This window comes from Dipodomys ordii, unplaced genomic scaffold (assembly GCF_000151885.1).
Source record: "Dipodomys ordii isolate 6190 unplaced genomic scaffold, Dord_2.0 Scaffold31, whole genome shotgun sequence".
Taxonomy (NCBI): domain Eukaryota; kingdom Metazoa; phylum Chordata; class Mammalia; order Rodentia; family Heteromyidae; genus Dipodomys; species Dipodomys ordii.
Window position 1 is genome coordinate 10,128,315 of NW_012267247.1, and position 12,796 is coordinate 10,141,110.

A 12,796-nucleotide genomic window follows, 5' to 3' on the forward strand; every position below is an offset into this window, starting at 1 on the left:
TGTCCTGTCCCTGCCAATGCTGGGTCCTAGAGCCACCCCAGCTCAGGATGAGGGCATGGGGTTGTGCCCAAGCCTCCTGGCTGAGGCTGTCTGAATCCTACAGGCAGGTGGCTGCCCTGTGGAGAGGACAGGTGGGGCTGGACAGTCAGGCCTCTCTCCATTTATTTGCAAAGAGTATTTTTCTAGTGTCTCAGTTGGGCTGGATTGGCCGTCATTTCTAAAACTATTTTTGGTACTTGTTCCTGGGCCAGTCCAGTCCAGTGTGTGTGTATGTGTGTGTGAGTGACTGGAAGCTCTGCTGGGCACCACTGCTGGAGCCAGTCACTGTGTGTCTGGGTGTGTGTGTCAGGATGGACTTCCCTGTAGATTGTACCTTGGGGGCTTTTTTGTCTTTTTTTTTAATTAGCATTTTAATATTAAAAATAACTGATTTTTAATATTGAAAATAAAAGCCTTTAATATCTTAGAGCACAACTACATCTGATTTATCCCTAGCAAGAGATGGGGGGACTCACAGGTGTGCACACTATGTGGGGGTCTGATTTCCAGATTACCACCCCCCTCCCCCCAATGCAGCTATCTATCAGAGTTGCCTTCATTGGTGCTGCTAGGGACGGTACTGTGGGGGATGGGGCACTGTCGCCTGTGCAGATTCTTGGCTAGTGGCAGTGGACAGAAAGCTCCTCCTTCCTCACTGGAGGTGAGGAAGCTCTCAGGACCACCTAAGCCAGGGCCTGTCGGAAGGCGCTCCAGGCATGGAAGCAGCGGGTGAAGGCATGCTGCTCATTGCCCTTTCGGACCAGGCGCAGGCGGCGGGGCTGCTCATGCTCTTTGGAACGCATGTGCTGGATATATACCTGGCAAAGAAAAACACAGTGGGCCCCAGGTGGTCCCCCCAGACCTGGAGGGCAGCCGGCCACCAGTGCCCTTCCCCCACTCACCTGGCAGGCCTTGAGACTCAGTTTGATCTCCACCTGGCTGGTTTGGGTCCCCACCCACATGTAGACCTGAGGAGACAGCAGGAAAGAGTCACAGGGATGATGCAGAAGTGGCCCCACAATTCCCAGATGGTAAGCTCCTCCTATAAGAGGCAGGACCCTTGATGGGGAGGATTAGGAGGAGGTTGTTGGTTCCTTACCTCTTGACCATTATCTAGCAACATGATGTCATCATCTGCCAGGTCATCCTGGCAAAAGTCAGAGCATTTCTCAGTCACTGCGAAATAACCCTTCTCATTGGAGCACCTGCAGGTCAAGGTGAGACCAGGAGTCACTCAGTGCCAGGACTGAGGGAAGCAGGGGAGGGGACAGTCTTGGCTCTCACCTGAAGAGCCGTGTGTGCTTCATGTACTCCGCGTCATCATCATAGGGCTTCTGTACCCCAATGCCTACCCAGAAGAAGTTCTCCGGTTCCTCACCCTCATTGATGACCTGTGGGAAAAGAGTTTAGCCCAGCCTCAGGTGCTCTGCTTTGGCTCACCTACCTGCCCACCTTCAACCTCAGGCACCTGTTTGCTGTAGGAGGCATCAAACATGGTGTTCAGGATATCTTCTGCCAGCTTAGCTTCATCAGGGTCTGATGCCCGGCCCACCCAGGCATACACGATGCCTTGGTTGTCCTCACTCTCAAAGGGGACCTGTGCAGTATGCAGGGAGTTCAGATCAGGCCTCCCACCATCCTTTCCCAGCTGCCCTGCTCACACCTGCAGCCTACCTTGAGGATAAAGCAGAACTCAGAGTTCAGGAGGCTGGAGTCCGTGTTGATCTGGATGCACCTTGAGGGTAGGGAGCCAAGCAAGGAGTAAGTCAGGTTGCCAGCCCTTGGGGCTCACCAAACCCTACCCACACCCCTAGCCAGGCACCGGGTGCAGAGGGCACTGCCGTTGGTACGGATCTGGTAGAGGCTTGGCTGTTGGACACTATGGGCCATCTTCCTCCTGCCCCGGTGGATGATGAACTTTCTCTTGAAATGAGATAGAAACTTGGGGTTCTCCTGCTGCTGTGTCATGCGCACCACCTGGGGTGAGGAAGTGTTGGGTAGTTCCTTGGACCTTACCTGCTCCATCAGGGCCAAGCCTCCCTGGGGTCTGAGCCCCACCATGCCCTACTGTAGACCATAGGGTGCATGGCCTAGAGCTCATGGGGCAGACGCACCTCCAGCTTGCCTGGGAAGAGGCTTTCAAACTTCTTCTGCAGGCTAAAGGTGAAGGTGAGCCAGCCCATGTTGGAGGCTTCCCGGCCCTGCCAGAAGTACACAATGCACTGGAAGTCCTCCTCTGGCTGTTTATCCTCTGTTTCAGTCGCTGCCTCCTCCCCTTCTTTGCCCTCTTTGTCAGTCTTCCCCTCATCTTTGTGTTCCTTCTTCTCATCCTCTTCACACTCGGCTGGTATCCAGTACCTGTGTTTTAGAGGGTGGTGAGCAGGGGCTGGAGCAACCAACCTTAGGGAAAGGACAGAGGCAGACTGTAATGGCACCTGCAAAGGAAGACGTAGCAGTCCTGTGTGTAAAAGTGGCCAAATTCCTCCTCAGGCAGCCGTGCAAACTTCTTGCCCTCCAACACGAAGCCCTCCATGCCATCCAAATCCTCGTTCCATTCTTCCATCAGCTGCTCCGCCTGCAGGCCCCATCCCCCGGGTCTGAGCCCCTGCTGAAGATCTGAGCAGGGCTCTGTGAGGAGACCCTGACCCAGCCCTCACCCAGGACCCACCTTACCTCTGCTAGTGGCATCGGCGGCTGCCGTGGCAGGAAAAGTGCAGTGAGGTCGGCCTTCATCTGGTCTTTTTTCTCTGTGTCACGTTTAACCTTCCCAGAGAGCCCTGGTCCCTGTAGCACAGCCTCTGCGTTGCGTGTGTAGTCCACAGTCAATACATCATCCCAATTCTTGAATTTGGCCTTGAATACCTACAGGGGGTGCAGTGAGAGGTCATTTCTTGGCCTTTAACCAACATGGTTAAGGTTAGGGTCAAGGGAGATCCTAGCCCAAGGGAATGGGACCTAGAGAGATGGGGCATACCAAAGAGAAGTCAGGTTGGGTAGGTATCTAAGTGGGCAAGGACAGTGGCAACCAGCCTCCAGACGTAGGGCTATACCTGTGCCTCAGTGCCCTCTAGACTGCGGCTGACAGCAGCATGGCGTGGCCGGTGTAGCATTCCACATAGCTCCTGGCCCAGCTTGAGTGCTGCAGCGCGTACCAGGCGTGGGGATTTGCGGCCAAGCCAAATGAATACATCAGACCAACAATCCAGGATGTACACACACCGTGTATCTAGCAGGCTCTGCAGCTGCAGGCAGAAGGCTGCAGGTTAACACCTGGCCATCACTGAGGAGGGATTCCCTGCTCCACCCACCCCTCCTGTGGACTCACCAGCCGCATCCTGGGCATCAGCTCCACCTTGGGCCGCTTCTTATGTTCCACAGAAAGCTTGTAGTTGATCTGTGGTAGCTCTAGGTAGCCCAGGCCCAGGCCCACCTGGCAAGAGGAAGAGATGGCATAGCAACTGGTGTAGGAACATGAGCCCCAACAAACAGCCCCCTGGCTCTGCCTTGCTATGTGGCTTAGGTCCCCTGGCCTTGCTTTCCTAAGGTTGTTTTAAGGATAATCTCAGTGGAATGCTGTTTCTTTTTTAGTTTTTTTTCCCCCCCTATGTGGTACTGGGGATGTAACTCTACCTCCTCAGGCAATGGAAGGGCTTCTTTTTTTTTTTTTTTTGCCAGTCCTGGGGCTTGAACTCTGGGCCTGGGTGCTGTACCTGAGCCCTTCAGCTTAAGGCGAATGCTCTACCACTTGAGCCACAGCAACACTTCAGATTTTCTGGTGGTTAATTAGTCACAGCCTTTGTTTCCCAGGCTGGCTTTGAACCATCATCCTCAGATCTTAGCCTCCTGAGTAGCTAGGATTATAAACGTGAGCTACTGGCACCTGGCTCTTCTGGCTTTTTGCTGTGTATGTGGTACTGAGGAATCAAACCCAGAGCTTCATGCATGCTAGGCAAGCACTCTACCACTAAGCCACATTCCCAGCCCCCTCAAAGAGCTTTTGAAACTACTTTCTTTGCCTGTCCTCCCAGAGCCTTACGATCATTTCTGTTTTTCTAACTTGTCCCTTTACTGCTTATAAGAGCCCCACAGTTGTTGGGCACCAGTGGCTCATTCTTGCAAATCCTATCTACACAAGAGGCAGGAAAGTCCCTGAGATTTACCTCCATATAACCAGCAAATATGCTGGAATTGGAGCTACAGTTCAAGTGGCAAAGAATCAGCTTTGAGCAAAAAAGCCAATGGGTAGCACCCAGGCTGTATTCAAGCTCCAGTAAAAAAAAAAAAAAGCCAAGACTGCTGGCCTTAATACACAGGCATTTCTGTCTCCCCTCCAGGCCAAAGTTCAGCTACTCTCAAGGGCCAAGCCTCAGGCAACTCCTTGACCAGGCAGAGACCCTCTCCCTGCCATCCACAGTACCACTGCAATGCCTGGCCCGTCCCTGGCTTGTCCCCTCAAGCTGGTGAAGTCAGACTAACCCGGTTCCCCAACACTGTGGCTCACCTTGTACAGCTTGGGCTGGGGTGGCCAGAAGTCATCAGGTACATGCTTCTTGATCTCAGAGGGCTCCCCACCCAGCACCTCCCAGAACTCGGGAGGTTCCTGGCCCTGCACCAGTAGGGTGATCTCTGCCTTCCCTTTCCGCTCATTCTTGTTAATTTTTTCTGCAAAGAGTCTGAGGACCAACACAAAACCTTCAGTGAGGCTGGCACCTTCTTAGAGAACATACTCCTTCATAAAGATCACCCCGCAGTACACACTTACCTGGCCTTGGTGGTGCAGCTCAAGGTGGCCTGGCCCCCCCGCCATACATAGATATCCAGGCCTTGGTCCAGCAAGAACACAAACCTGCCCCGGAAGAGTGGAAGTTATAGCAAGCACAAGTTTCCTATGCCAGTGACCCCAACAACAAACTATGATGGGGTTTCAGCCACTTTCTGGATTGTCCTCAGAAACACTCCTGATAAGTTCTGGGATAAGGGCTAAACAAGGATTTCTAGGCCTCTTTGAGGAGACGCAAGCCTGTCCCAAACTGGCTGGTAAGGAGGAGGCTGAAAGTCAACATCTCCCATGTCCCCCACCCTCCCATCACAGGGCTCACCTTGGGTCCAAGGAGGCTCCCTTAAGAGGCACAGGCTCCAATTTGATATTCTTTTTCCCATACACTCGGTACATTCTGAGGATCCAAACAATGGCTAAGTATGGGCACCAAGGGGCCAACTTACCGCAAACATCATCTCCTCCAAACCCATCTCGGAAGAGTCCAGGTCAGTATCACCCCCACACCCTTACCTGGTGACATAGTGCGTGTCCTCCACAGTGTAGAAGCCACTGGCGGTCCCACCCTCAATGTAGGAGATGTCGTGGTCAAACACCTGTGTGAGAATATGGTTCTTCACTCAGCTTCCCTGCCCCACCAAGTACCCCTGTCCTATCAGACTGGGCACAGAACTGGAGACAAAGTGAATTGGACACTACAAATGCATACTGGTGGGCTGGGAACGTAGCTCGGTGGTAGAGCGCTTGCCTAGCATGCATGAAGCCCTGGGTTCAATTCCTCAATACCACATAAATAGAAAAAGCCAGAAGTGGTGCTGTGGCTCAAGTGGTAGAGTGCTAGCCTTGAGCAAAAGAAGTTCAGGGTCAGTGCCCAGGCCCTGAGTTTAAGCCCCAGGACTGGGCAAAAAAAAAAAAAAAAATTGTATTGATGCTTTTGAAAAAATGATAACGTTCTGTGCCTGTAAATAAAGCCACTGGGACACAGGACTGTACAGATCTATGAAAATGCTCATCTGCAGAAGGAAGATGGCTAGCAGGGAGTGAGTGTACTGGGGCACAGGAGCCAGCAGGTTTGTGGAAGCATTCACGGCTGGTAGCCTGTGTGTATGTAACCACTGGAGAAGGCAGGGTGGCTTGGGAACCAGCTTTGTAGACGGTACTTGGCTGGCCTCCAGGCCCCAGCCTGTGGCTCCACCCCCATCTCACCCCTGGCCATACCTGTGTGGCTTGGTTTCCCAGCTGTGTGTGTCAGTTGTGAGCTTCCATCCAAGCCTGGGCTCTACTCCCTAACTGACAACCCCAGCTCCATGTTTCACTGGCTAGACTTGGGCTATTTTTGGCCTCAGGTCTTCCCAGACCTTGCTTTGCCACTTGCTTTAGATGTCTTGAGTCATCCCTAAGCCTGACCTTTGGCCTCAGCTCCTTGTCCTGCCTAAACAGCCCACCTACTGCCCTATCCCCACACATCTGAGCCCGTTACTCCCTTCCCAGGACTGCACCTGCAGGAACTCCTCACTCTCATCACCCATCTCCTCCCGGACAGTGCGGCATTCGGCTCCCAGGTAGTTGCGGAGGTTGACGGCGTGGATGGCAGAGCAGGCTTTCTTGTCCAGAGTGGCCTCCCCGCCGATCCAGTAGTAGATTTCCCAGTTTAGGGAGCCACTGTCATCCAGAAAGGTCTGAGGACCAAAGCACTGGCCATGAGAGTCTTTCTAGGCCTGTCCTGGCTTTCCAGCCCCAGGATAGGTATGCCACCGACACTGCTGAACCACCCTTACCTGGCCTGTCCATCTCCAACTAGGCCTCGCTGAACCACTCTGAGGTGGGGGCTGAGCCATCTGTGGGCTGTGGGGCCAGCACTTACCTTAAGCACAATGTAGCAATCAGCCTCGTAGAACTTGCCATGGAAGGCTTCCTCTACTAGCACAGGCACGAAGTTCTCGATCTGCCAGATGACCAAGCCAGGTAGCTGGCCCACGTCCTCCGTGAAGAACTCTGAGTAGTCAAGGCGAGGCTTCTCCAGGCCCTGATCCCAGCGCCGCACCTTCCCCCCTGGGGCACGAGTGTCTAGACTCTCCTGGGGGAATGCAACGCGTAATTTGACTCAACCCATTCAGGTTGGCTTCTGCTTGCTGCCCACCATAGGACCTTTGCACCAGCCGTTCTTTTTTTTTGGCAAGGGCCTCCTCTCCCTCTTAGCCTAGGTCACACAGTGTACTTTAAGCAAGGCCCAGACTGCCGCCTGCCTCCCTGCAGCCCTGGCTTGGCTTACCTCCTGCTTCTTGTTTTTCTCCTGGGCCACATCTGACATGCCCTTCAGCACTTGCTTGGCCTGGTCATCCTGAGCCGAGTCCTTGCGTCTACGCAGCCTCATCTTTCGAGCCAGAGGGTCCTTGGGCCCACTCCCTGGAAAGGGAGGAACAAGCAGCTGAACTCCATGAAGTTGTGCTACTCAGCATCCAGCCAACTGCGGGAGCCATGTCCCGAAAACAGCATCCCACCCAATATTCAGATAGGTAGGTTGAGGCCCAAGGGTAGCCCCACCCCTACTCACCAGCTGCTGCTGCAGCCACAGTGGCAGGGGAGGCACCTGCCAGCCGCAGCTGGTTCTGCAGTGAGAAGTCGATGTTGTACCACTCGGCAGTGCGGTCAGCAGGTTTGGGTGGCATGACCAGACTGGGGTTCTCCCGCACATCCAGGACCTGCCAGCGGCACAGGGCCACAGCTGAGCCTGGTTCCCACCTCCCAGCTACCCTGGACCTGGTTGCTTAGTCTAGTCTACCCCAGGAGCCAGGGACCTGGGCTTTCACATTGGCCATCCCCATAGGTGGCTGTGGGAGGGAGTTCAAGATACTGTTGGCTAGGAATGCAAGGATGCAGGTCCCCTCCCCACTGGGACTTTCCTCCTCCAAGAGGGCTCTGCTAGGTTCTCCTCACTCAAGGACACAGCTCTTCCTCCACCCTTGGTGCTCACCTCAATCTCTGTCAGGAAGTGGATGGCCTCTGGGAGTGTCACAAGGCGATTCTTGTTCAGGACGAGTTTCCTCAGCTTTGGGCACCTGTGTGAGATGAGGCTAGCTGAGGTCTCAGGGAGGTGACAAGGGGGAAGGAATGGAGAGACTTTCAGTCCTGAAGGGGCCAAAGATGGGGCAGGAGTGTCCTTTGTTCTCTGCCTGACCAGGTAAGTGGGCAGTAACCTCCATGATAGAAGTGGTATGGAACCCACGTTCACACAGTCCTTCTAAAGCCCTTCTGGCCTAGACCAGAAGAATCCAGTTAGGAACACTGCATTAAAAATGGCCAGGCACCTGTAGCTCACTCCTGTAATCCTAGCTACTCAGGAGGCCGAGATCTGAGGATCACAGTTCAAAGCCAACCTGGGCAGGAAAGTCCCTGAAACTCATTTCTAATTAACCACCAGAAAACAGGAAGTGGTGCTGTGGCTCAAGTGGTAGAGTGCTGGCCTTGAGCTGAAGAGCACAGGGACAATGCCCAGGCCCAGAGTTCAAGCCCCATCACACACATGCGTGCGTGCGCATGCGCACCATCTCTGGCCAATTGCTGATGGTTTACACCTATAATCCTAGCTACTCAGGAGGTAAAGATCTGAGAATCATGGTTCAAAGCCAGTCCATGTGGGTAAGTCCATGAGACCTTCATCTCTACCAAAAAAAAAAAAGGTGGAAGTAGAGCTGTGGCTCAAGTCTGTAATCCTAGCTACTCAGGAGGCTAAGATCTGAGAATCACGGTTCAAAGCCAGCCCAGGCAGGAAAGTCTGTGAGATGCTTATCCCCAATTAACCATCAAAATGCCTGAAATAAGAGCTGTGACAAGCAGTAGAGCACTAGCCTTGAGAAAAAGCAAACTACGGAGCAGCACCTAAGGTCCGAGTTCAAGCTCTGGGACTGGCACAAAGGGGAAAAAAAAAGGCATTCCTAAGGGTGCTCTGGGGAACCCAGATGGAGAACCTGTGGTTCGGAGCTGCAGGATATTCATCTATGAAGGTGAATAAACTCCTCTCCATTTGACAGCTCCACTACAGCTGGTTCTAGTTTTGGGGTTGTCTGGGCTGGGAGAATCCCTAGACCCGCCCAGACTACCTAGGCACCTGCATAGACTTTCAGGAATCAGCTCCAGGTTGTTATTGGCAGCCATGAACTCCTCCAGGCTGGCCAGCTTGCCGATGCCAGAGGGCAGCCCATCAAAGTCCAGCTTGTTGGAATTCAAGTACAGCTTCTTCAGCTTGGTCAGCTTGCAGATGGCTGACTGCAAGAGCCAGGCAGGGGCAGCAGTGAAGATCCAGCCCAGGAGCATGGCCTCCCCTCACCCTCCCCAAGCCCGGGACGCACAGGCAGTGAGGTGAGCTGGTTGCGGGACAGGTTCAAGGTCTCCACATGCACCCACTGGTCGATGCACAGGGAAAGCTCGGAGATCTGGTTGCTACTGAGGTTGAGGCGGCGCAGGCTAGGGAGTGTATACAGACACTCAGGCACCCGCGTCAGGTCGTTGCACGACAGGTCCACATCTGGAATGTGAAGTAGAGCCAAATGGTGGGTGCCACTGGCAGCCAGACCCAGTGTGAACCCCAGTTCTCCATCCCCAGACTGTGTGGCCTTAGGCAACTGACCACCTTTTTGAGCCTCAGTTTTTCCATGTGAAGAAACACCCTCAGACTATGGGTGACGTTATGGTCACTAATCCTAATATGCCTGGAATGTGACTGGAGAGGCAGGATTTAGGCCCCTTCACTCACCAGGAAGTACAGGGGCCAGAGGGGTGGGAACTTAGGAGGGATCTCCGGTGTCCTGACCTGCAAGGTTGCTCAGGCCCTCCAGGCTGGTAGGGAGATTGCTCTGGGTGCGCTGTGTGTTCCGCAGGTGCAGGGTCTGCAAGGCTGTCATGGCCGGGATCTGCCTGCCAGGGTGACAAGAGCCATGAATGGCAGAGCTGACCCATGCAGGGAATCCTAGGAAACCTGGAAGGGCAGTCCAGGAGCACAAGCCCCAGCAGAGCAAGACCGAGGAACAGAACTTCCTGCTCAGGAAGCACTAGCTCACACCAAAGGGTGCAGCTGCCAGGGCAAAGGCAGTGGGCTCTTGGGAAGGTGCAGGGTGAGGAAAGGTGCCCACCGGAGCTGGGCATGCAGCAGCGGGTTCCCGTTGAGCACCAGCGTCTGCAGATGCACCAGGCGGCGCAGCTGCGGTGGCAGGCTCTCCAGGCGGTTCTCACTGAGGTCCAGGTACAGCAGGTCCGTGAGGTTGATGAATAGCTGGTTGGGGATGGTGTCGATGCTATACACCAGGCAAAGAAGGGCAGGCCTCGGTAAGTACCAGGTCCTGTCCAGGGCTGGATGCGGGGTAGTCCAGTCAGGGGTATTACCTGTTGTGGCTGAGGTTGAGAACCAACATGTTCTTGGCATTCTCCAGCTCCCTTGGGCATTCTGTCAGCTGGTTATGGCTCAAGTCCTGGGGAGCAGGGGCAAGTCCAGGTTAGGGTGTCCACCCTTGGCAGGCCTTTGTCTAACTAAAGTTTAGGCCATACACAGCATGAAGTGAAGACTTAAGGCCAGAGGGACACAGCCCATCTCCAGGAAGGGTCTTGTATTAGAGATCTTTTTTTTTGTCCAGTTGTGGGGCCTGAACTCTGGGCCTGGGCACTGTCCCTCAGCTCTTCAGCTCAAGGCTAGTGCTCTACCACTTGAGCCACAGCGCCACTTCCGGCTTTTTTCTTTTTGCTTATGTGGTGCTGAGGAATCGAACCCAGGGCCTCAGGCATGCAAGGCAAGCGTTCTACCAGTGAGCCATCTTCCCAGCCCCGTTGTATTAGAGATCTTAGAATGAGTAACCTGGGGCACAGCGAGGCCCTTTCTAAAGTCTGTTTCCCTGATTGTAAAATAGGACAGTGGTGGCCCCAGGTCTGTAGCCAGGGACCAGGTGGTAGGTGAACACACTGACCAGGACTGAGAGGTCATCCAGCTTGAAGATGTCATCGGGGACTCCAGAATTCTTCAGGCTATTGGCTCGAGCTACAATGGCCTAGGAATAACAAAGAGTCTGTGATTCCTAGTTTCTACCCCCAGAAGCAGAGGCCAGGGTAGGATATCTTTCCAGGAGGCTCAGGAAGCCAGTCTAAGTGCTCTCCCTTTCCTGGACCTTGTTCATAGTGAACCTTTCACCTGGTGGGCTTTTCCTATTCTCCTGGCAAGTCCCGATTCAAATCTCAAATCGCATCTCAAATGTGCCCCAGAACCTAGCATTATCCTTTCTAATCATGTACTCTTTCTCCTTCATTCCAAAAGGCAAGAAGGGAGTAGCACTGGGTTAGGGTCTTTAAAACAGGACAGGGAACTGGGAATGTGGCTTAGTGGTAAAGTGCTTGCCTAGCATACATGAGGGCCTGGGTTTGATTCCTCAGTATCACAAACACAGAAAAACCAGAAGTGGTGCTGTGGCTCATCAAGTGGTAGAGTGCTAGCCTTGAGTAAAAGAAGCGTCGGGGCAATGCCCAAATCCTGAGTTCAAGCCCTAAGACTGCAAAAGAAAAAAACAGAAAGAGGGGCTGGGAAGTAGCTCTGTGGTAGAGTGCTTGCCTTGCATGCATGAGGCCTGGGTTCAATTCCTCAGCATTACATAGCAGGAAAAGCCAGAAGTGGTGCTATAGCTCAAGTGATAGGGTGCTAGCCTCGAGCTAAAGAGCTTAAGGACAGCGCACAGGTCCAGAGGACAGGCCCCACGACTGCCAAAAAAAAAAAAAAAAGACAGGAACTAGGAGTGGTAGCAGACTTGAGAAGCAGAGGCAGGATAGCATCTTCAAGTCCAGCTAGTTATAATAAGTCCAGCTAGCTAATAAGACCTTTATCTCAAAAACAAAACAAAAACCAAAACACAGCTGGACACCAGTGGCTCATGCCTGTAATCTTAGCTACTCAGGAAACAGAGACCTAGTAGTTCAAAGCTAGCCTGATTAGGAAAACCTGTGAGACTCTTATCTCCAATTAACCACCAAAAAGCCAGAAGTGGAGCTGTGGCTCAAGTGCTGGAGCACCAAACTTGAGGAAAGAGCTAAGAGACAGTTGCCTAGGCCTTGAGTTCAAGCCCAAGTACAGACATGTGCATGCACACACATCCCCAAAACTAAGACAAAAGTGTGGCTCAAGAGGCTGAGCACTTGCCTACCACTTGGGTGGGTGGCAAGATTTAATCCCAAGAAGACAGCTGGACCAAAGAGAAATCAGAGTGGACTGAGGAAGCCCGCTTTCCTTGGGGCTGAAGCCCTCACCACATGGACACGAACAAGGTTTAAGGGTGAGAAACAGGGCCAGGGAATGGTGGTGTGACTGAAGGTAACACCCTGAGTTATCACAGGGACAGCCCCTAAATTTCTGCAAGAAGGATGTATGCTGGGCACCAGGCTGCTGCTTCACAAGCCCACCCTAATGCATATGTGGCCCAGAAAGCAGGAAGGACTCCAAGGCCACAACCTGGAAGTGGCAGAGCCTAGATTAGAATTCAGGGAGTCAGAGTCCAGAGGGGTGCCCCTTGAAATCTCAGGGTCTGTGTTTGGACAGGATGACCCTATCTGATATCTGTAGAGTTAGCCAGGGACTAACATCTGGGATGCTCTGGCTCAAACATAGCCTACTCCATCTGGATTACTGCCTCTGTGCGCAAGCACTCTCACCTGTGATGCTGGTAGAGGCCAAGGGTATATGAAAAGCCCACGTGCGATGCTCAGCCTGCGCTGGTTATTATATAGGTGTCCAAGATGGGTGGCTGGCTTTAGGACTTTTCTACTCTTCACGCCCCACCCTCCAAGGAATTTTCTAATCCTCATAGGTTCCTTCACATAGAACATAACCATATTCTCTTTTTTTTGGGTCTGGTCGTGGGGCCTGAACTCTGGGCCTGGACGCTGTCCCTCAGCTCTTCAGCTCAAGGCTAGCACTCTACCACTTGAGCCACAGTGCCACTTCCGGCTTTT

The 12,796-nt window shown here is 53.2% G+C and overlaps 1 protein-coding gene across 1 annotated transcript; it reads right to left on the minus strand.

The window, feature by feature from the left end:
* Positions 1-703: 703 nt before the first annotated feature.
* Positions 704-10,977, minus strand: Flii (flightless I actin binding protein). The gene is made up of 28 exons (XM_013016343.1): positions 10,969-10,977; positions 10,771-10,851; positions 10,196-10,281; positions 9,946-10,107; positions 9,627-9,730; positions 9,166-9,341; positions 8,925-9,082; positions 7,791-7,875; positions 7,371-7,518; positions 7,089-7,222; positions 6,681-6,893; positions 6,316-6,495; positions 5,330-5,412; positions 5,139-5,213; positions 4,802-4,885; positions 4,541-4,712; positions 3,365-3,469; positions 3,090-3,281; positions 2,713-2,901; positions 2,475-2,614; positions 2,154-2,397; positions 1,862-2,016; positions 1,714-1,774; positions 1,508-1,636; positions 1,324-1,430; positions 1,139-1,244; positions 942-1,007; positions 704-857 (listed from the first exon to the last, which is right to left on the minus strand). Exons 1-28 carry the CDS (start codon positions 10,975-10,977, stop codon positions 723-725), a joined length of 3,579 nt encoding a protein of 1,192 aa, XP_012871797.1. The 3' UTR covers positions 704-722.
* Positions 10,978-12,796: the final 1,819 nt, after the last annotated feature.

What these genes read in the sequence shown, in the direction of transcription:
- Flii (XM_013016343.1), bottom strand. An exon ending in TGGATGACCTCTCAGTCCTG is followed by an intron (nt 10,282 to 10,770) that starts GTCAGTGTGTTC and finishes CCTGCTCCCCAG; the next exon opens with GACTTGAGCCATAACCAGCT. An exon ending in GGCAGTGCCCTCTGCACCCG is followed by an intron (nt 1,775 to 1,861) that starts GTGCCTGGCTAG and finishes CCTACCCTCAAG; the next exon opens with GTGCATCCAGATCAACACGG.